At 47.9% G+C, this 21191-nt stretch overlaps 4 protein-coding genes across 5 annotated transcripts; 2 read left to right on the top strand and 2 right to left on the bottom strand.

The window, feature by feature from the left end:
- The first annotated feature begins 7 nt into the window (after positions 1-7).
- LOC136183750 (phosphoinositide 3-kinase regulatory subunit 6-like) lies at positions 8-4484 on the top strand. The gene is made up of 22 exons (XM_065970495.1): positions 8-215; positions 269-318; positions 381-518; positions 575-682; positions 744-784; positions 841-976; positions 1081-1184; positions 1239-1307; positions 1360-1492; positions 1541-1607; positions 1664-1779; positions 1839-1900; positions 1955-2835; positions 2883-3060; positions 3119-3181; positions 3232-3306; positions 3425-3521; positions 3583-3629; positions 3732-3843; positions 3938-4005; positions 4073-4194; positions 4249-4484. Exons 1-22 carry the CDS (start codon positions 82-84, stop codon positions 4388-4390), a joined length of 2943 nt encoding a protein of 980 aa, XP_065826567.1. The 5' UTR covers positions 8-81; the 3' UTR covers positions 4391-4484.
- Positions 4485-4508: 24 nt separating this feature from the next.
- On the top strand, positions 4509-10954 carry LOC136183743 (supervillin-like). 2 transcript variants are annotated; one of them, XM_065970482.1, is made up of 21 exons: positions 4509-4613; positions 5120-7171; positions 7225-7333; positions 7385-7433; positions 7494-7685; positions 7741-7877; positions 7939-8101; positions 8157-8305; positions 8358-8675; positions 8736-8915; positions 8965-9225; positions 9275-9351; positions 9404-9508; positions 9563-9694; positions 9748-9851; positions 9912-10067; positions 10133-10288; positions 10342-10457; positions 10514-10572; positions 10627-10720; positions 10778-10954. In XM_065970482.1, exons 2-21 carry the CDS (start codon positions 5145-5147, stop codon positions 10862-10864), a joined length of 4671 nt encoding a protein of 1556 aa, XP_065826554.1. In that variant the 5' UTR covers positions 4509-4613; positions 5120-5144; the 3' UTR covers positions 10865-10954. The 2 variants fall into 2 exon arrangements, with proteins under 2 accessions (XP_065826554.1, XP_065826556.1); XM_065970484.1 differs by lacking the exon at positions 4509-4613 and having other exon boundaries at positions 5119-7171.
- A 783-nt stretch (positions 10955-11737) lies between these two features.
- On the bottom strand, positions 11738-21084 carry LOC136183753 (uncharacterized). The gene is made up of 15 exons (XM_065970499.1): positions 20885-21084; positions 20682-20768; positions 20539-20623; positions 20340-20482; positions 14206-14347; positions 13948-14153; positions 13833-13893; positions 13327-13776; positions 13089-13273; positions 12999-13037; positions 12800-12946; positions 12526-12740; positions 12435-12475; positions 12287-12383; positions 11738-12236 (listed from the first exon to the last, which is right to left on the bottom strand). The coding sequence occupies exons 1-15, from the start codon at positions 21056-21058 to the stop codon at positions 11963-11965; spliced, it is 2346 nt and encodes a 781-aa protein (XP_065826571.1). The 5' UTR covers positions 21059-21084; the 3' UTR covers positions 11738-11962.
- Positions 15201-19468, bottom strand: LOC136183751 (uncharacterized). Its single transcript, XM_065970497.1, has 21 exons — positions 19283-19468; positions 19198-19227; positions 19052-19132; positions 18927-18999; positions 18702-18865; positions 18517-18646; positions 18189-18460; positions 18074-18130; positions 17937-18021; positions 17662-17882; positions 17543-17606; positions 17451-17480; positions 17315-17329; positions 16798-17193; positions 16563-16738; positions 16431-16508; positions 16264-16377; positions 15989-16203; positions 15891-15931; positions 15739-15835; positions 15201-15673 (listed from the first exon to the last, which is right to left on the bottom strand). Exons 1-21 carry the CDS (start codon positions 19427-19429, stop codon positions 15379-15381), a joined length of 2781 nt encoding a protein of 926 aa, XP_065826569.1. The 5' UTR covers positions 19430-19468; the 3' UTR covers positions 15201-15378.
- Positions 21085-21191: the final 107 nt, after the last annotated feature.

Below are 21191 nucleotides of genomic sequence, written 5' to 3'. Positions count from 1 at the left end.
CGTAAGATTTACAGTTCTGCGCCGTTTGAACAGCATTGATCAGGCCTCGCTCGCCAGATCGCAGCGCTACCGTCCATCGCGATGGACGAAACGACGGCGCAAATCGTCAACGAAGCCGAAACATTCCTCGTAGCGAAGCGCACAACGAAACGCGCCCAACAGCAAGTCGCCAATCTGTTCGCACGACTCGAAGCAGACAAGAAACTCACCTCCAGGCAAGCCAACGCCAAAAAAAGACCACTAACCATGGAAAAACCCCATCGCACAGCTTCCTCGTCTGCCTCATAGCGAGACTCATATCCCTAAACAGTGTCCACGGTGAGAGAACGCAATTGTAGCCCTACTCGCATTACTATTGCTCCGCGTTTCCGGCTCTTCAGCGTACAAGCGTTTAGGCGTCGTTGTCGACGAACTTCTCGGCGACTTTCGTTTCGTCGACGAAGACGGATATGGTCAGTGGGTGGGGAAAGCGGCGAGTCCCCTCGACGAATCCGTGAAGGAAATCGTCGAACCGCTACGTAATAAATAAAATAATCAATTTCCCTAATTTACGTTTTTTATGGGGGCGGGGCAGGGCTCTTGCAGTCGGCGATTCTGAGAACGATTGATTATTTGACGTGTTTTTTCGAGTGGGATTCCGGTTTTGGAAGTCTGCTCGTCGTATTGGAGGAGTGGGATGTCGGTGAGTTTTTTTCGCTTGGGAGCAGGATGTGCATCCGGGTTGTTTCTATTTTGGGTCGCAGCGATCTCATCGTCGTCATGCGAAAACGAGTTGGAACAAAAGGCGAGCTTTCTTTCACATGATCTCCGCGTTTGCGTGACTGTGACGTTTCCCTTTAGGTTTTGAAGCGGATTTTGGCGCACGAAAACAACGACGACATTCAAAAAAGATTGGGGGATGTTACGAAAGGATTTTCAGTAGGACAACTCATTAATATCGGCGGAGGCGACAAAGCAACGGCAAGAAGCCAACCAAGTAATAAGAGAATAATCAATGTATCTGTACTTTGTACACGTGTACCAATGCTAATGCTATTATTGTAGCACTCGCGATTCATATTAATGTTTTTTTATCTCTAGTCTGCGATCCGTTTCTTTACTATCAACTCCTGTGGAGAAGCGGCGAGAAGAATTGCATTGACGTCATAATCGAATTTCTCATTAATCAACTCAGCAGCGAAGAGGTGAGCGAGAAGCAATGAATCTGGAAAGAGGAGACCACGCCTTCTCCCCCTTAGCTGGAATTCGATCAAAACAAAGAAAATCTTCTACCCTTGCTGCAACTCTTCGTCGAAGTAGCATCAGCGGTTTGTATTCCATAGGAATCATTTGTTCTTCTACTTGAATTTCTCTCTCTAGGCTCACTATGTTGATCCTAGTCGCTACTTTGACGCCTATCGTGCCATTCAGTCCTACTACTTGTGGCCCCAGCCCTATTGCGCGTTCGCCCGCGACGTACTCGACTTTATTCGCATCGAAACAAGATGTCCGGGTATGTATTACAAACTTCCGTGACGTAAAATTATTAATTATTCATTAGGACATCATTTTCGTCAGAGAATGATTGTAGAAAATTCAGCATTAGGATTCCTTAACAAAACCACGAGGCATTTGAAAACCAAAAGATAAATCTATGTATGAGTTTATTTATTTATTTATTTAGAGACCAACAGATTCACGTGCTGGTCGATCAATCATGCAGCGAAGCGAGCGCTCTATTGAACGCCCTCAAACGTTCCCCTCCAAGCGAAACGAAGCTAAAGAAAGCGTACATCAAACGTAACACAGATAAAAAATCAATATATACATAGTACTAATGAATCTCTGACTGAGTCTAGGAATATTCTGCAGCTTTTACGGACCAGGCGACAAGCTCACCGAATTGCATCAACACCTCGAGGTAAAGATAAAATTATATTAGGTATGTATGTATGTATGTGTGTGTGTTTCCTAGGTGATCACTTCCCAATCGTTTCTAAAGCAAATATGCATCGAAGCGGAATCGGCGTCCGAAGAGGCCGTCCAGCAGCACAGCGAAGAAAAAGCGCGCGATACTCTCGCCGATCGTCTCGAGACAATCATGACAACGATACAGAAACACGTCGCAGAGCAAGAAAACGTCACGTTATCCACCACTACCACATCGGAAACGTTTCCCGTCACTTATCCGCCGTCATTCAACTGCCACACATTCGACTCCTCGACGGCGACGTCATCATCGCTGAAAATCATTTGCAAAATTCTTCGCGATCAGTTCGACTGGAATCGTGCGCCGCCGCCGCCGTCACTGCCGTTATCGCCACCCGTCGCCGTCGCAGAAACGGAACGAACGTCGAGCGGAACGAGCACGGACAGCGGAAACGAGACGACTGCCGTTCCGCCGCCGGAAAACGGCATCAAAACGCGAACCGATTCCACAATCAGTCGCACGTCCGTCGACAGTGCCATGGCAACAGCCCGCGACGAAGATCGAGTGCCGGAATTGCCGTCGTTTCTTGCATTGTCGCCTCGCTTTCCGGGTCGAAAAACTCGATCGTTTAGCGAGCCCGTCGTCACGCCGCCGCCGTCCATGGCGGTCGCAAAGGCGGCGGAAAATCTGCGTCGGTATTACGGGCGAGGCGCTAGTTTGTCCGGCGACGCGTCCGAGCGTCGCGACGAGTTGGACGCGATGCGACTTCGCAGTCCGAAGATGGCGCGGCATCACAACGTCTTTTCGGCGCTTCGGAAGCCGAGTTTTAATTTGTGCGAAGTCGGGAAGCCGCTCCTGATTAAAATCGTTGTTTTAGGCGACGATCGATCCGTTAAGAACGTCGCCGATTGCTACGGGAATTTGAGGTACGACGAGGGTTTTATTAGGAAAAATATTTCGTGTTCTTTTCTAGGAAGTTGCATCCCTCTTTGATGCAGGAAGTTGAGATGCGATTCTATTATATTCCCGTCGTCGGACAACGTGTTGATAGTAGTAGCGTTTGGCTGGCGAAATTTCTAAGTCATTTCGACGGGTGGTACGGTCGTTTGACAGTCGATGCCATGACAAATAGTCACGGAATTCTTCCACTGGTGCATAGAAAACACTTAGTTATATAAAATCGTATTTAAATTTATTTGTTTTTTTTAGATTGATGGAGAGGGAGAAGAGGACGGGGAGAGCATCATCACTTCCACGCCGTCGCCACGAATGGTTCGACTCTATATAATCAACCTCAAAATATTTATCTTGTTTTTTTGAAGTTTCTTCACGGCGCTATCGCTCACTTTTGTCATCACGCCCACTACGAGCTCTTCTTTCGACTCTACGAAGTCAAAGTGAGTAGACGAGCCCCGAGGGCTTTATAGCGGAAGTCTCCACCCTAGAATATTATAAGACCCAGCTGCATTCGAACCTCCTGTCGTCACGTCTCTCTTCCCCTCTCCTCCCCTCAAGATTGCCCGATTCGGCGAAAACGGCCCTTCGACTCATACGATGCTTCAACGAATCGAAATCCTCCCCGCGGGCCAACAAAGAAACCCGCGCGAATTCGGTACTTAGTTCCCCCGCGCGGAGACAGGAAAAAGAAATTAGCCACGTCTGTCGTTTTCTAGTCGAGACAACGACCAAGCCGCAGAATCTATGCATCAACGCTTCCCTGGTACATAATGAATAGTTAAAAGCTGCGGGACGCGACGCGGGCGCGACTCGCCGTCGTGTCGTTTGTCTCATTCATTTATGTATGTATGTATTTCCCCCCAAGGTGACAGTCGACGGTCACGTACACGAGACAATCGCAATCACCGACAAACTGTTCTGGTCAATTACGTTATCGAACGTTCTCCGACCGGGCGACTCGTGCATCGCAAATCCCGGTCGGTATTCCGTCGCCCCCGCCCCCGGCCGACTCATTTTCGTTATCTCTAAACGTCTCTTTTCGTTCCTCCCTTTCTCCGCCTTCCTCTCTAGAGATGATTGGGTTCGAATTGACGTTGATTGAAGCCGCCACCGTGCAGCAAGTGTTGCGCGCGACTAAGGTAAATGGGACCGCGCCCAGGCCAATTTGCCGGCATCGTAAATTGAGTTCGCTTTATCCGCCCCCAGTACGTATCCAAAGACGAAACGCGCGAAATGTTGCACGTTAACGAGGTCATCGTTTCAGCGTCGAATTCTATGACGTCTCTGCGAATTCGACTCGATGACGCAGATCCTATGGAAGTCCAGAGGTTGGATTCTCCGCCATTATTAATCGCTTCAGCCCCTCTATAGTTTCGCGCTAGACTGGAGGTTCGACCTCTAATGGGAGCAGCTATGCGTCGTCCTTCGTTTGTTCTGCCCACCGCGCCTCTAACTCCATCAGACGACGGAAGTCGGGAGGAAGTGGCTTTTTCTCTTATGACTTACTGGCCTGTGACTATGTAGCAGATCTTTTTATATATGCAGTACTGTAATATCGCCCCGGATTTGGTTGCTTCTGGAGCAGGATGATTTGCAAATTTACCACGCCCTCACATGACACTTCGCACGTCATCGCCCGGATGCCGAATATTCGTTAGCGACGATCGGCGCCTCCGTGTCCAGAAGCGCGTTGGCCAGCGCAACGAAGAACACAAAAGAACGCCGTTGAACCAGTCAGCGGACGGAGGTAGGCAACGATCGACGAAAACGGGACCCTAGGCCCGGGGAGACGCTTGTAGCTACTTTAGCGCCGCGCTACAGTCGTGCAGAGACAATCGCGCGACCCAATCGCTCGTTCGACTGTTTTCCCTACGCTAAACGGAGCTCGCACAAAGCACCAACCCCCTTGTAAAGCATTGTCTCATTGTCCGTGAGTTGATCAATCGAGATAAGACGTACGCCCAGCTCACGAAGCGAAGTCGGAAACGCGCGAGAAAAGAAAGACATTGTCGCAACTCCGCAGAAAAATGCATATCGCTTTTCGATCCTTCCTCGCAATATTATTCTTTCCTATTGTGCGCAAGGGGCTATCTTTTGTTTACAGTGCACGTTTCCCATAGGGGGGGGCTCGGGCCTCGCGCGCGGACAATCGTAGGGAGACCGCCCACGCCGACGTGCGCGTGGCGTGGCCCCCATACGGCGTATCTACTTGATCGAGTTAGAACTAAGGCACTAATAATGTTCATGCGCTAGCGAGAGAAGGAAGAGGCGTGCGTCTATGGCTTCGACGATGATCGAAGAAGGATCGCGATCGCCCCGCGCTTCGCCCGGATCGCCGGCGACGCGCGTCAAAGTAGTCATTTCGCCGATACAGACGCCAATGACATCTCGTCCCGGTCTAAAATCGCGCGTCATTACGTCGGCCGTATCCGACGTATGGGCGCACGGATCGTCGGCGGCGGCGTTCGCCTTCGACGCTCTATCGAAAATAGATAAGAATCGCGATTCTTCGCTAGTGGGGGTCAGTTGTGGGGGGAGGCGAGACTATCGCAGCACGAGCACGGCGGCTTCGTCGCTTTCCGACGCCTCCTCGTCGATCGACGGCGCGGGCGCGCAATCTGTCCGCGTGTCGTCTGTGACGTTGAAATTGGACAGCCCCACCTCGTCGCCGCCGACCAATGGCATTCTTCCTTCGACTAATTATGACGTGGATATTAATTTGCGGGAGCGACGTCGAAGACGTAAGCCGGCAGATGACGACGGCGAAATGAGTCAGAAAATTGACGTCACTGGTGCCCGTAGTGGCGGTGACGTCATCGCTTCGAAACCGACGATTTTCTCGCCGGACGTCGACGTTCCGTTGATATTGGAAAAGTGTGACGTCATTGCCGGGCCACACGAGTCGGGAAGCGAGAGCGAGAGTCATTTCGTCTTCGAATCGTCTCCCGTCGAGGAAGAGGTCGAAGTATGGGGAACGGTTGATAAGGCGGAGTCTCTAAGCTCCGAACCGGAAGTTGTTGCCATAGATGGCCCTACGGGGGACCGATCACCGCAGAATGATAATAATACAATAACAGAGCAGTCGGTTCCGATTTCGTGCAGTTCGCGCGGAAGAGCCCGAAGGACGAAGGTCGTCACCGTTCGAAAAACGGTCGTGAAAAAAGTCCTCGTGAAGCGAAAAGTTTCCAAGCCGCGCGACGTCACTGAAAACGTGATCGAGAAGCCCGCCGCCGAAAACGACGACGATATGAAGGGCGAGCGAATCATAACAAAGCCGGTTTCAGTGAGGAAGCCGACTGCGGTCACGCGAACGACGATTACAGTCAGAAAACCGAACGCCAAGTCGGATTCAGTCACAAAGCCGACAATCAGTTCGACAGATAGAAAAAAAGAGGGCGATAAACCGTCGGTGACGGTAACGAGTACGATACGAAAGCCCGTGACGATCACGAAAGCGGAAAGCTCAGTCAGAAAGCCGGCTCAATCGACGTCTCACCCTCTAGAACGAAATCCCACAGACAAAGACCGGAAGTCAGCTGGACACAAAGTGCAACCATTAGCAAGTCCATCCACGAGCGTATCCTCACCACAGCGGAAAACGTCGTCTCACGAAACCACGAACGAGACCGAATTACGACGCAAATCGTCCACATTGAGCGGCGCGACTCGCGGCGGGGCCCCTTCGGGGGAAACGCGACGAAACTCCAAGCCGCGAATGCTAAAACGCAATTCGGTGCCGTCACTGCCGACATGGGTGCCAACGGGACGACGAAACGGCGCCACGACGACGCCCACTCCGCTTACGACGACGACAACGCGTCGAAAATCGATCGCGTCCGTCGAGAAACGACGAAAGTCGATGGAAGCGGCGAGAAAACGGAGTTCGTCGCGAAAACCCGAATCGAGGCCCCCGTCGAGGAAAACGTCGTCGAACGACAAAACGCCGTGGAATTCGAGCACGCGACCCAAGCCGAAAAAGGCGTGGGAAGAGGAGACAACGACCTCGAGACCGACATCGGGGAGGAAGAAGGGATTGAGCAGTGTTACGACAACAGTTTCTCCAGCTGGAGTAGGAAAAAGCCGCAAGTTCTTTATTGGCGATTCAAAGGATAATGAGGAGGAGATGCACGATGACGTGCGTGCGGTTGCGACCAAGGCCTCCGCCCCCGGCGTCGGCGAGCCCGTGGAGACTCGGAAAAGGGATCGAACCCAGCTGCCCGAGTCCGATTTGCAAACGTTGAGGGAGTCGTCGCGATTGTCCGATTCCGATTTGCAGCACATGAGAGATTCGGCTGTCTCTCCAACGTAAGAACTAGTTAAAGAATTCTATGGGCGGAAAATGTTATTGGTTTTTGTAGGTCTTCGCCTTTTGGCGACGCCAAGCGACGCGTCATGCCGAGATCGCGACGTCGTCCGTCGACGAATCCCGTGCGACAGTTGAAAAATCGCGAAGACGTCAAAGCCGAGGTGAGAAAGGGGAAGACGAATAAATAAAAAATGCAGACTCTCTATATATAGGTTACTCCTTCGAATCGTCGATGGATGTCTGTTGGATTCGCTGCACAATGTATAGCGGATCATCTTTAGAGCGATTTCTTCACGCCTAGCTTTTCTTTTTTCTCTATAGCGTCTCCGCAAATTTTTCGCGACGGCGAAAAAGTGAATCTACACGAAGCGGCCGTTGCCGGATTGGCGAGCCGAGAAGACTTCAAATCGGTGATACTCCGAAAAACGAAAAAAGCCGCCGACGGAACGGCAATCGACGAAGAGATGGAAGACCCATCAAGTCAACCATCACTGGTCATTGTCCAAATAAAAGGTAATCTCTCAGCCCTTGGAGGAAGCGTTGAATTGATGTTTTGTTTGTCGCGAAGGGCGTCGACGCATTCAAGTGACGCTGGCCGAACCGAGTTTTAGGAGTCTGAGTTCCGATGACGTCTTCATCGTTTTTACTCCCACTGAGCTCTATCACTTTATCGGCTCCGAAGCGAATGTCATAGAGAAGGCAAAGGTGAAGCGCTTGAAGCGTTTTTTTGTTTGAATAAGCAACTCGAAGGCGTTTGTCTTTGTAGGGAGTCGATTTAGTTAGTCGAATTATTCAGAAGAAGGACATGGGATGCAAAGCGAAGTCGGCGTTTCTCGTCGAACAAAAGACAGTCAGCACGACGGGACTACGAATGAATGGTCTGAAAAAATTGCTCGGAGCCGGCGGAAAGGGAGAGACGAGAATAAAACGTAGACGTCGTAAAGATAGATAAGGAGATCGTTCTCTGATTCCTCTTTGTCTCAGGTGGATCCGATGTTCTCGATGACGCGTTCGAGAAGACGTCCATTCAATCGGTCGTCGTTTACGCGGTTAAAGAGGACTCGGATCATCTTGAACCGTTGATGGACTTATGCGGAAAGCAGCCAAAACACGGCTTACTCGAAACTAAATTAGTACGTAGAAAATATATAAGTTCTCCTCCCAAAAATAATATCTTTTTCACAGGCTTTTGTGTTTGATTTTGTTAATGAAGTTTACGTTTGGCTTGGCCGTACGACTCTCGGCGCTCTCCGCCGAAAGGCAATGAAACTAGGCAAAGAGCTCTTCGACTCGCCATACCACAGTCCTCTCAAGACGAACGGACTCCTAAAAAACGGCACTTCGAAGTCGACGGGAAGCCGTTCGCGACCCACTTGGGCGCTCTTTGCTCGCCTGCTCGAAGGACGCGAGACGTTTCTGTTCAAGGAGAAATTTCCCGACTGGCCTGTACCGGGGCGAATTATAAAGATGAAGGGGCACGTTAGCAGCGGAGAAGTCCAACCGGTATAGAGAAGAAATAGCCGTGGCTATTTATTTTTTTGATTAATTAGTCTGTGTTTGTAGACGTCGCCGCCCGTGGAACTCGTTCCCTGCGACGGCGAGACGATGAATCGGTCCGCTCCGTCGCTGCCGGATTGTATACTCGAAGGGCAGAACGTTGGACGTGGAAGGGGAGTTCCTCCAACGGAAGAAAAACCCGGAATCTCCGTGGCGACGACTGGCGTCAAAATCTGGCACGTGAAGGTAAATAAATAAATAAATAGTCGACACTCTTTTCAATCGTTTCTTATAGGAGAATGATTATTCTGAGATTCCTGATTCGGAGCGCGGTCTCTTCTACTCTGAAGAGGGCTACATCATTCGTTGGGGCTATCGCGTGTTCAAGGAGCCGCCCAGGCGCCGAGCGCGCGCCTTTCGACATCGCACCGTGCACGAATTCGGCGGAAGAGAAAAGTGCTGCTACTTCTTCTGGCAAGGCGATCATTGCTCGATTACAGAGAAAGGAGCGTCGGCTCTGATAACCGTAGAGTTAGACGAAGAAAAGGGACCGCAGGTAAAAAGATCATTGGACGCATTTGCACGTAAGGAGACGTGATTCTTAGATTCGAGTGCCGCAGGGAAAGGAGCCACCGGCGTTTTTGCAGCTCTTCAGTGGCGGCCTGGTTGTGCTCAATGGAAAGTGAGTTCAGAAAGAAATCAAAGCCTTTTTCTCAGAGCGTCTGTTTTCTTAGGAGACCTCAGGCGAACGGAAACGAGACGCGAATTGAAAAGACAGTATTCTGCGTTCGAGGAGACGTTCCCCACGAGGCTTATCTCGTCGAGATTCCAAAGGCAAAGTGAGTGTGTGACTGGGGAGAGTGTTCTCGTTGCCACGTTTTCTTTCCGCGCAGTTCCACGGCTCTGCGATCGCGTGGCTGCATCGTGGCCGTTTCGGCGAACACAGTAATGCTTTGGAAGGGATCAAAGGCGACTGAAGAAACGTCCCAAGTAGGGACTACAGCCGCGGAACGATTGCAGAAGCGGTAAGAGAAAAACAAAGACATTAGACGTCAAAATTCCTAACCTCTCGCATCAGATTATCACTCGATCTCGAAACGTTCGTCGAAGGCGAAGAACGCCTTCGTTTTTGGCGAACACTGGGCGGAGGCGGAGACAGAGAGTACCACTCCCTCAAAGAAGGTCACTATAGGGAAAAAACGCCGCATGACGTCCGATCAAAAATTCCTGTCTCTTTCGTAGAACCAGCCAAATATTGCTTCACTCCCCGACTCTTTGAACTGAGCCGCGCTCCGGGACCGTTTTCGTTTGACGAAGTATTAAACCCGTCTCGTCCCTCAAAAGGCGTCTGCTCGTTTCCCTTTCTCCAAAGCGACATCTACTTAGCACCCCAGCCAGGTTATCATCTTCTCTCTACGAGCAAATAGACTCTCTTTACGATAGCCACTTGTCTGTTTCCTCAGGTCTTTTTCTTGTTGATGCTCATTACGAGGTTTACTTGTGGCTTGGTTGGTGGAAGCCCCAGAGCGACGAGTCGAATGCGCTGACTGGCAGCTCGCAATCCAGATGGCTAAAAGATAAGGATCTAGCCATGAAAACGGCTCTTAATTACGGAGCAGGTTCGATATGGAAGCGAAGCGGTTTGTTGATGCTATTTGTATTGCTGGTTTAGTGAAGAGTAAAGGGTGTCCTGTTTACGTTGTGACAGCTGGACGAGAGCCACCGGAATTTACGTCATTGTTTCCTTACTGGGAAGACGTGCCTGAAGCGAGGGAATGCTCGGCTCACGTAAGAGAGAAAGAACGTTTTTGTCCTTAGAAAATATGATTGATTTGGATGTCCAGGGTTACAAGGGTCCCCCGGCAAGTCTTCCTGTTGTGGAAGAGCTGGAAAAGCTCAATCGGTAAGTGATAGAATCGGAGTGCTCGCGTTCTTATAAGGGTCTTTGTTTTTTTAGGAAGTATTCTCTCTCTGAACTTCAGTGTCGTCCGCCTCCTGAGGGTGTCGATCCTCTTCGGCTTGAGGCGTTTTTGTCAGCTGAAGATTTCCAGGTAGGGATGGTTTTTGCGGTCTCTTTATAGTGTGGGCTATTATTGATTGCTTCCTAGAATGTTTTTGGTATGACTGTTGAAGAGTTTAGTAACTTGGCTCAGTGGAAGCAGGTAAATGCGAAAAAATCAGCCGGACTGTTTTAGTTGAATTTCGCTAGCTACAAAACATTAATTATATTGTATAGTTCATTGGTTCTTTAACTAAATAACATTAGCGCATATATATATCTTGAATCGCACGTGCTCCTCTTCTATCCCGTACGCTCGAAGAATCGTCTGGAGTATTCTGCCCTGTGGCGGGCCTGTAGCGATCGTACGGCGAGTTCCTAGTAAGTGCAGCGCCTCTAATGTTGTTCACGAATCTAATCGCGCTTGTTTCCTGCAGCAGGAACCCGCAGCGATCCATTTGCAAGGCTTGCGCCGCTGTCGCGACGAGACAACGCCAGATCGCGTTTGCTGCATTACAATCAACGTCGTAGCTGGTCTCCTAGGTATCGTAGACGTTATGGAAACCGAGTGCGCGAGGTAAATCATTGAAAAGTAGTCTGTAACACCAATCCGGGGCAGCCCATCGAGCTTGAGGATCGAGGACATGCAGATAGTGACAGATAGCTAGAAAGCAAAGTTGAAGGTGAGACTGTTCGACTCGTCACAAAAAATTGCGTTTTTCTAGGCTCGCCTAAGGACAATCGGACGAGGCAGATGAAGAGCTTTCCGATGTCGCCATTCACCTCCGGGCCCCGAGGTGACTAAATAAAACCGGCCCAACTCGAGCCAGAGAGGTTAAACGCGGCGCAAACGCAGGGGATTCAATCCCCTACTCCAGTGGCACGAGTGATAACCTGCCACCCCACTTGGGCAAGACGCGGTGGGTGACAATAGCGGTCCACCTGTGCCTTGGTACATAAAGGCACCCCCGGGACAGATGGGTCACTGTCTCCCCGAAATGAGGGCCTGGGTGAAGGGCCCTCCCATTGAAAGACGCCGGGGAGGACGCTCGTTTTTCTTTTGCAATACTTCCGGGTTAGTTCCGGGTTTATTTGAAATAAAAATATATAGCTTCGCTACGTGGTCAATTCGCGGGCAGTTTTTTTTATGACGGGGTCTTGCCCGGGACCCCGGACTTCGCGACGTGCACCACGCGAATTCTACTTGCAAGCGCGCGCGCAACTTTCACGAAAAACTAACTGCAATCAAGTGTTCTTCTTCTTTTTCTTCCTCTTTTTCACACAGGACTGGTGATCATACAGGAGATGAAAGGATTTTTTTGACAATTATCGAAGGACGGCCAGTGGTCAAATTTTGAACTGATACAGTGCCAGCGGGGTCTTCGACGATCTCCGGGCTTTCTCTGATGTCCTCCAAATTCCACAACGAGTACGAATAGGAAAAATTGACGTTAAGATGTTTGGCTGGTCCTTCATGTTCGAGCATTTCTTCGAGCTTCAGAAGAAGACGTCTGAACGAGGGACGTTTCTCAGGATCAGCAAGCCAGCATTGACACATCATTTCATAGCTGAGGCAAAGCGCGATCACTCTACTGTACGTAAAAAATAAAAGACTCACAGTTGATCTGAGCAATTCTCTGGACGCGATAGACGATTTCCATTGCGTATGTGCGAAAGAAGATCCTTACTCGAAATAGATGGATAAGGAAAACTGCCTGTAAAATCAAAGATAGCAGGACAACATATCATCAAGGTCTCCAATGTACCAAGAGTGCAAATTTCCCACATGACCACTCCAAAAGACCATCTACAAAAAAATTGAATTCTCATTTATTATTGATTAATTTTATCTCCTACACGTCGCTTTGTTCGGTGAAGTGGCGATCGCTGATCGCCTCAATCGACATCCAACGAAAGGGAAGCCGTCTCGTCGTTTTCTGCGGATAGATGCCGTCGTTGTGAACGGCTCTCGTCAATCCGAAATCGGACACTTTGACGAGTTTGTCTTCCAAGACGAGAACGTTTCGAGAAGCCAGGTCACGATGAACGAGACCCTTCCCAGTCAAATATTCCTAATAGAAATAGAAAAAAAACCTTAGATACGAGAAAATACCGTCTCGCCTTGTCTCACCATTCCCGAGGCAATTTGCCACGCAAACGACAAGAGATCAAAAGCGGAGAATTCAGTTTGATCCTCATCAACAACCAGCTGATGAACCGGATCTTTTCTAGCCACATTCGTATACACATGCGAAGGTCGATGCATGGGAACATAATCCTAAACAAAAATATAGAATCTATACAAACTCCATTGCCAAAAATGAACGTGCATCTTTCGTGACGTCATCAGCTGACGGTCTTCGATAAAACTAAAAATATTGATATACACCTTAAAACTAATTTTTTCATATTATATATACCCTGGGTCTTCCTCTCTTGAGATAACTGAGTAGGTCTCCGTGAGGACAATACTCAACCACAATACAGACGGGATGGCATCTTGTTATGCATCCAAGCATGCTGACAATATGCTTATGCTTTCCAATACGTTTCATCAGCTTGATTTCTTCCATCAAATCAACCAGATGCTCACGTGTCCCATTCTCTAAACAGAAAACCCTATTAGCAAAAACCAATAACCTATTAATTAATCCATACCTTTCAACATCTTACAAGCGACGATTGTTTTGATTTTGCGTTCGCTGCTTCGACGCCGACTCAAGAGCCGATGATCGTCCAAGCTCATCTTTCTCCGCGACGTCGACAGCGGTCTCATTCGACTGATTTCCGCCTTGAGTACGACGCCAAAGAAGCCCTCGCCGATGACGTCAAGCAGCGTCATCTCGTCCGGCTTGATTTCCCACGCATCCGGCGCGTCGGCGAAATCGAAAGCGGGCAGCTCGAGCTCCGGCGCCGAAAAGGCCATTGATTCCAAATGACGATGTAAATCTTTCGCACTGTGACGTCGCGCGCGATAGATGGCAATGAGGATGACGAGCACGACGAAAAGAAAAGACGAGAAGATGATGGGTAGAGTGAAAACGAGATGAGAATGATCCAAGGGATCATTATCACCACAAGGAGGCATCGTCGCTGCCGTCAGCGAACCTTGATTAATAATGACAGTCTCATTAATTAATAGAAGATTGCATGCGTTTTCTTACAGGGAACGGGCACTTGCCTCTTCTTGAGCTGATGATCTCCTTTGTCATCTTTCACAAAAAACTAAACAGGAGCTTATAAAAAGAATTTTCTAGGGGTCTCTCTGAGAAGAGATACCGTTATTGTGACGTTTGTGCAGGGACGCTGCAAGGACTGATCCAGGTTTTCGTCTTTAGTTATTTGACGTCTTCTCTCGCCGTTGTCGCTTTCGACGCTTAGCCACATATCCATTTTTATTTTAAACTCGATGTTGAGCTGAGCAATGTCGCTTTTCCAATTGATGCTGTGAAATTCTTGAACGCTTGAAATATTTTCGCACAAATCTATTATATACACACATGTTTAATTTTTAAATCTATTGATTCTCATGCTTACCTTTTCGATACGAATTTCTTGTCTTGTTGTACTTCACTCTCGTATATTGCATTCCGTTTTTGCCATAGGCGTCGACTCGGAATTCATAGTCCGTATCGCATTCCAATTCGTCAACAAGTCGACGAATATCAACAGTCGTTTCCTAAAGGAAACTAAGAATCTAATTATATTATAAGTGATTGTTTTACCAGCTGAGTTTCCAAAGGCTTCCACTTCGGACTCCCTACTTTTGCGACGAAAGGCAAATAGACAATATCGTGACTACCATTTCCCCAAGGAGGATCCCAGCGCAGAATCGAGTCGTCGTCTAACCGCAGACTATTATCGCTCACTGAGAAAAAAACCGCGATAAATAAAGACACATATCCGCGCCGCGGTGTGCCGCACTTTCTCGCCAAATAGTCGGCGGCGTCGCGAAATTGCATAAAGAACCGCAAACGTCGCCGGCGGCGGAGGATGTGGTTTTGCTATTCTAAACCGGGCTCGACGTTAAAAGCGTTCATTTGATGATCGAATACGCCAACGTTTCCTCACTTCCTTGCACGCTTCCGTGCAGAAATTCGTGCACTGAGAAAAACGACTTTGCGTTCGTTCGACGTCTTGGAGAGGAGTTGGACTCGGCTAGAAAACAAAACAATGAAGCCGCAGCCTTTTTTTCGTTCAATATGTACGAAAAGCCGCGATAAGAATAGAAAGGGGTGCGTTTCAGCTCGAGGGCCCTCTCCTTGCTTCTCCTACCTCGTCTGTGCAATCTGTTTTGTTCGATAGGCAATAGGCGATGCATTGCGTCTGCTTTTCGGCTGTCTCGATGAGATCGGGCGACGCTTTTTCCAATGAGGCGTCCACGAAGGCGTTCGCGATAACGGCAGCAAAGGCTAAGGTGAGCCAGAGCCGTGGCATCGTGTACGACATCGTTTGACAATCAGATAATCGAATGCGGAGCAGAGGAAACGAAGATCTCTAATCAGGGATACTAGACAATTGTCTAGTATCCCTGCTCTAATGTCATTCAGAATGACGTGCCTGCTTGGCGCCCGGATGCTGATCAATACTAATTTTACCAGCGAGCACGTGTCGTTGGCGAAAGTTGTGCAACATTCAAACGTTCTTTAGAAAGACACATGCACTAAATCTGGCGAAGTGACTAATCCCAATCATACGGCTACAGTACTTTTAGATAGCGGTTTCTCTCGCTACTAAGGAGTTACTGCAAATATACCTTCCAGTCAGCGCACTAGTGTCAATTATTGCACAAGATTCCTCTCCAACGCTTCCTGATGCCCCCGAATCGGAACCCGTTTCCTCTTTTGACTCCGAATCCCACACTGGATATAGATAAGAAAAATTGAGATTGAGATACTTGGACGATCCTTCGGCTTCAAGCATGCTTCCAAGCCGCTCTGAGAGAAAGGCAAACAAGGGACGCTTTCCTGGATTAACATTCCAGCACTCGAGCATCAGTCCGTATCTAACAAAAGAATTTAGAGCGCTCTTTGAGTCTTTCTCTGCACGTACATGTACAGTAGTACTTACAGTTCTTCAGAACAGTTTTCTGGACAAGATAAGCGGTTTCCCTCGCGCACGTGCGACAGAAGATCCTTGCATGAAATGGATGGATAGGGAAAACTGCCTGCATGTGCAATAAAAAGATTTTCGAGACAGAAGCAAAAGAAACAAAGTCTTACCTAGAGTGCATATCTCCCACATAACGATTCCAAACGACCATCTAAAAATGACGACAGAAATTCCACGTGTACAGTACGTGATAAATATTTAAATTTACACGTCGCTCTGTTCGGTGAAGACGCGGTCTGTTATGGCCTCGATGGACATCCATCGGAGTGGGAGACGCTTCGTCGTCTTTTGATGATATGTGCCGTCTCTGTAGACCGCTCTCGCTAGTCCAAAGTCGGACACCTTGAGTAGTTTGTTTCCGCAAACGAGCACATTTCGGCAGGCCAAGTCGCGATGAACGACACCCTTTCCAATCAGATATTCCTGATGGTTCAAAACAATTTAACTACGTATAAATAAAACCAAAAACAGGCTCGTTCGCACCATTCCCGATGCCACTTGCCACGCAAACGACAGGAGATCAGAAGCGGAAAATTCCAGTCCAACATTCTTATCCTTTTCATCGTTCTTTTTCTCGTCATCCAACTTCATTCCGTCCTATTACACAATTGTTTTCCTGATAAAAAAATTCTAAAAATAAAATTACGTGCCTCTTCAAGACTTTTCAAATTAGAGCGGCCTGTATATAGACCCGAGTCCCGTGACAGCAGCTGATCTTTTGAATGCCACTATAAAATGGAAGTAGATACATTTATGAGCGCGTACGTTCATCTTCTGTCTACCCCAGGTCTTCGTTTTCTGAGATAGTTGAGAAGGTCGCCGTGGAAACAGTATTCAACTACGAGGCACATCGGCTGACTTTTCGTTAGGCAGGCAAGAAAGCTGACGATGTGTTGATGCTGTCCGATTTGTTTCATCAGACAAATTTCCTCCATGAAATCAGCCTCGTGAAGCGTCCCTATTTTTATTTTAAGTGAGAGAGCTCGATTTTAATTAAGTTAAGAAAAGTGACGTTACCTTTTAACATTTTACAAGCCACAATTGATTTAGTTTCATCGCCGCTAACATCGCTCCCAGTGCGACTTCGCCGCACCATCCAGCGCTGGGACTCTAGTGGCTGCCTGTGAAAAACCTGGGCTTTCAGCACGACGCCAAAAAAGCCTTCGCCGATCCTTTCGAGTAGCATCAGATCGCCGCGATCGATTTCCCACTCGTCGAGCGGTTTCACCGGTTTGACAGAATCAGAGACAGTCGGGGGACTCACTGGCAACGCCGGTTGTACGACTTGACGACGAATTTTTTCAGCGCGACGCCTTTCGCGACAGACGCAGAAAACGGCAACGACGACAATGAGTAGGACGAAGACAACTATTGATGATGCAATGACTATACCAATGATTGTCACCGTAACTGCTAAAAAAACGAGAAAAACGACTTAATTTTTAGCATTTTACCTCGTTTAATTTATCGCTGTTTAACAATTATTCAAACAGTTTTCTAATCTCTTCTACAGGTCGCGTAAATCCGCCAATACCTGGTCCCGTCACTGCTAAAAAAACGAGAAAAACGACTTAATTTTTAGCATTTTACCTCGTTTAATTTATCGCTGTTTAACAATTATTCAAACAGTTTTCTAATCTCTTCTACAGGTCGCGTAAATCCGCCAATACCTGGTCCCGTCACTGGATCCGTCGTTCGACCTTTTAATAGAGAAAGAGAAGTATAAATACTGATTGAACGTTGTGCTACGCTGACAACATACAAGGGCTGTTCAAAGTTTCACTTTTAAGAGTGTATCGCTTTCCCTGACGATCTTCTACATAAAACTGAAGAGATTATCAATAGAGGGAGTGTCTCTCCTTTCAAAATTTGACTACGTACCGTTACGGTGAGAGGCGTGCAAAGGCCTTGCAATGTACGATCCATTAATTGCTCGTTTGCATTTAGTGGCCGCGTTCGTTCGACTCCGTTTGCGTCTTTGATGCTGAGCCACATCTGACTTCTTACGGTGATTGAAAGCCAGAGCATGACGCCAGTTGTCGTTTGATCAATAAATTGATAATAATAGAAAACCAAAACCGTTTGACATGAAGGGCTCAGTGCTGAAAAAAGGAATACGCAATAGAACGCATTAGATAATCTTTCTAGCTCCTTACGAGGAACCCTAAATGGCAAGTCGAGTTTCTGTCCGTCGTTCGGCTTAGTAATAACGTGGCTTCTATTTTTCACGTGCACGTGCATCTAGCAAATAGAAATAAGAGAACAATTCTCTACCCAAAAAACGTAGAGTCACCTTTGCTGTAAACGTACAATCAAGTGGCAATTGATCCACCCAAACCTCGCTTGCATCCTACAAGAGAACGCGTTCAAATGCCAACGTACAATGAACCACGTGACTGCCGGTATACCGTGGGCACGAAGAACAAGCGTCTCTTGAAGTGCTCCTGGCAATTCGCCGCCGCCTCCACGTGGAGAATATAGCAAAAGTCAATGTTTTTCTTCAGCTCCAGTTTGGTCCACGTGATTCGTCTCCGCACCGCAACTTCGGTGCAGTTGACATCATTCCATTGTAAGGAGGAATCATTGCCGCGGTCCAATTGGATTTGGACGGAGTGGTTAAAGTTTGCGCACGCGCCGAGACAGTCCTCTTTTTCGTCGCACTTCTTTGCCGTTGGACAATCTAAGAGAAAACAAATCAACTTTTGTTTTCACGTGCAATGTATATATTTTAATCACCCTTTCGATACTCGCCGCTTGCATTTCTATATGTTCCCCTCACTCCGAGCTCGTGAAATGCGGCGACTTGAAATTGATAGATCACGCCACACTTCAAGATTTCTTGATCCGGTAACTTGACTTTGGTTCCCTAATTTTATCAATAAATAAATAAATAAATAAATCGATAAATCAATAAATATAACCAGCAGCGGAGACAGCGGCTGCCAATTGGACTGATTCACGATGGAAAATCGTGGCAAATAGACAATGTGATTGTCGTCACGAGTCCCGTCGTGCTCGGACCACTCGAGATCCAATCCTTTCACCTTCAAATCCTCCGCCTCTAAATGCCCATTTGTTTCGTTCACTAAAATAAAACCATGTCCTTATATAAAACAGGCTTCGCTTTTCTATCTTTTTGTTATGACCTTGCAAGGAAGTGTTTGTAATGAATTGACAAAACGCCCCACAGGCGTCAACAGACGCGTTCGCTTTAGCTTCCTAATAAGGGTCCCATCGCTGAGAAAGCAATATGAAAAATAAACACACTCACTTCCTCGCACGTCGCTCGACAGTGCGTTCCATTCCGAAAAATGTTTCCCTTTTCTTCCCCTTCGTAGCAGATATCGAAGCACTGCGAGAGAAGAAATTAAAAAATTCGCTAGACGCGGAAGTCGCCCGGGAAATGTTTGAACTTGCCGTATTGTCGGCGCTGAGAGGGTTTGGACTCTGGAGGAAGAACGAACTGGTCGACTACGATTTCTCGACTGACGTTTAGGCAAACCTTATAGGTTAGACAGTGAGCGAGGCATCGAGTTCGATTTTCGGCGAACTCCATCGCGTCAGACGACGGCGACGACAGATATTGGCCGCGAGACGCGATGACGGCGACGAGAGCGACCGCGAGGCCGAGAAGCGAAAACTGCAACATCCACGCTCACGGGTTAGTTCTTATTGATGCCGGTGCCCCGGCCGTACCCCGCTTTTGTGGCCTTATCACATTAGACACGCAAGAACTAGAACAAATGTATCGCGTTTCAAACGGGGTAGCGATTGAAGCCCGGATTGTCGTTTTTGCCTTGACAATTTTGCCATGCCCATTTTTATAGTTTTTCAGAAAGTCTTCAACAGCGGATTATGATGTTATTTATATTTAAGCAATTCCGTAGGCCACATAAGAATGTCTAAATAATTAAATAGCAAATTATGAGATACAGCAGCATCTAATTACCGGTGCGGTATCAAAACATAAACGTCTGTAAAGAAAAAAATTACATTGTACTTCTATACCGGAGAAGAGAACGTGTCATTCTTTTCTGACGAACTGCTCTTCACGTCAGGCATCTCCCCGAGCGTAACCTTGACAGGCGAGTCGACTTCAGGAGCGGTTTTTCCAGCGCTTTCCACACTCCCCGATCCCGTTTCCCCCATCGATTCCAGATCCCAAAAAGGATAAGAATAGGAAAAATCGAGATTGAGGTATTTCGTTGGACGTTCTGCTTCAAGCATGCTTCCAAGTTGCAGCGAGAGAAGATTGAAAGCGGGACGCTTTCCCGGATCGGTGTGCCAGCACTGAGACATCATTCTATATCTAAGAAGAAAAAGAGCATTGAATTGCACACATGTTTAATTTTTAAATCTATCTATTGATTCTCATGCTTACCTTTTTGATAAGAATTTCTTGTTTTAGTGTACGTCACTTTCGTAGATTGCGTTCCTTTTTTGCCATAGGCGTCGACTCGGAATTCATGCATTCCAATTCGTCAACAAGTCGACGAATATCAACAGTCGCTTCCTAAAGGAAACTAAGAATCTAATTATATTATAAGTGATTGTTTTACCAGCTGAGTTTCCAAACGCTTCCACTTCGGACTCCCTACTTTTGCGACGAAAGGCAAATAGACAATATCGTGACTACCATTTCCCCAAGGAGGATCCCAGCGCAGAATCGAGTCGTCGTCTAACCGCAGACTATTATCGCTCACTGAGAAAGAAACCGCGATAAATAAAGACACATATCCGCGCCGCGGTGTGCCGCACTTCCTCGCCAAATAGTCGGCGGCGTCGCGAAATTGCATAATGAACCGCAAACGTTGCCGGCGGCGGCGGATGTGGTTTTGTTATTCTAAACCGGATCTGACGTTAAAAGCATTCATTCGATGAATACGCCAACGTTTCCTCACTTCCTTGCACGCTTCCGTGCACAAATTCGTGCACTGAGAAAAACGACCTTGCGTTCGTTCGGCGTCTTGGAGAGGAGTTGGACTCGGCTAGAAAAGAAAACAATGAAGCCACAGCCTTTTTTCGTTCAATATGCACGAAAAGCCGCGATAAGAATAGAAAGGGGTGCGTTTCAGCTCGAGGGCCCTCTCCTTGCTTCTCCTACCTCGTCTGTGCAATCTGTTTTGTTCGATAGGCAATATGCGATGCATTGCGTCTGCTTTTCGGCTGTCTCGATGAGATCGGGCGACGCTTTTTCCAATGAGGCGTCCACGAAGGCGTTCGCGATAACGGCAGCAAAGGCTAAGGTGAGCCAGAGTCGTGGCATCGTGTACGACATCGTTTGACGACCAGATAATCGAGTGCGGAGCAGAGGAAACGAAGATCTCTAATGTCATTCAGAATGACGTGTCTGCTTGGCGCCCGGATGCTGATCAAAACTACTGTAATTTTACCAGGGCGAGCACGTGTCG

The sequence above is a fragment of the Oscarella lobularis genome, chromosome 2 (genome assembly GCF_947507565.1).
Source record: "Oscarella lobularis chromosome 2, ooOscLobu1.1, whole genome shotgun sequence".
NCBI lineage: Eukaryota > Metazoa > Porifera > Homoscleromorpha > Homosclerophorida > Oscarellidae > Oscarella > Oscarella lobularis.
This window is presented reverse-complemented; position numbering and strand designations above follow the sequence as displayed.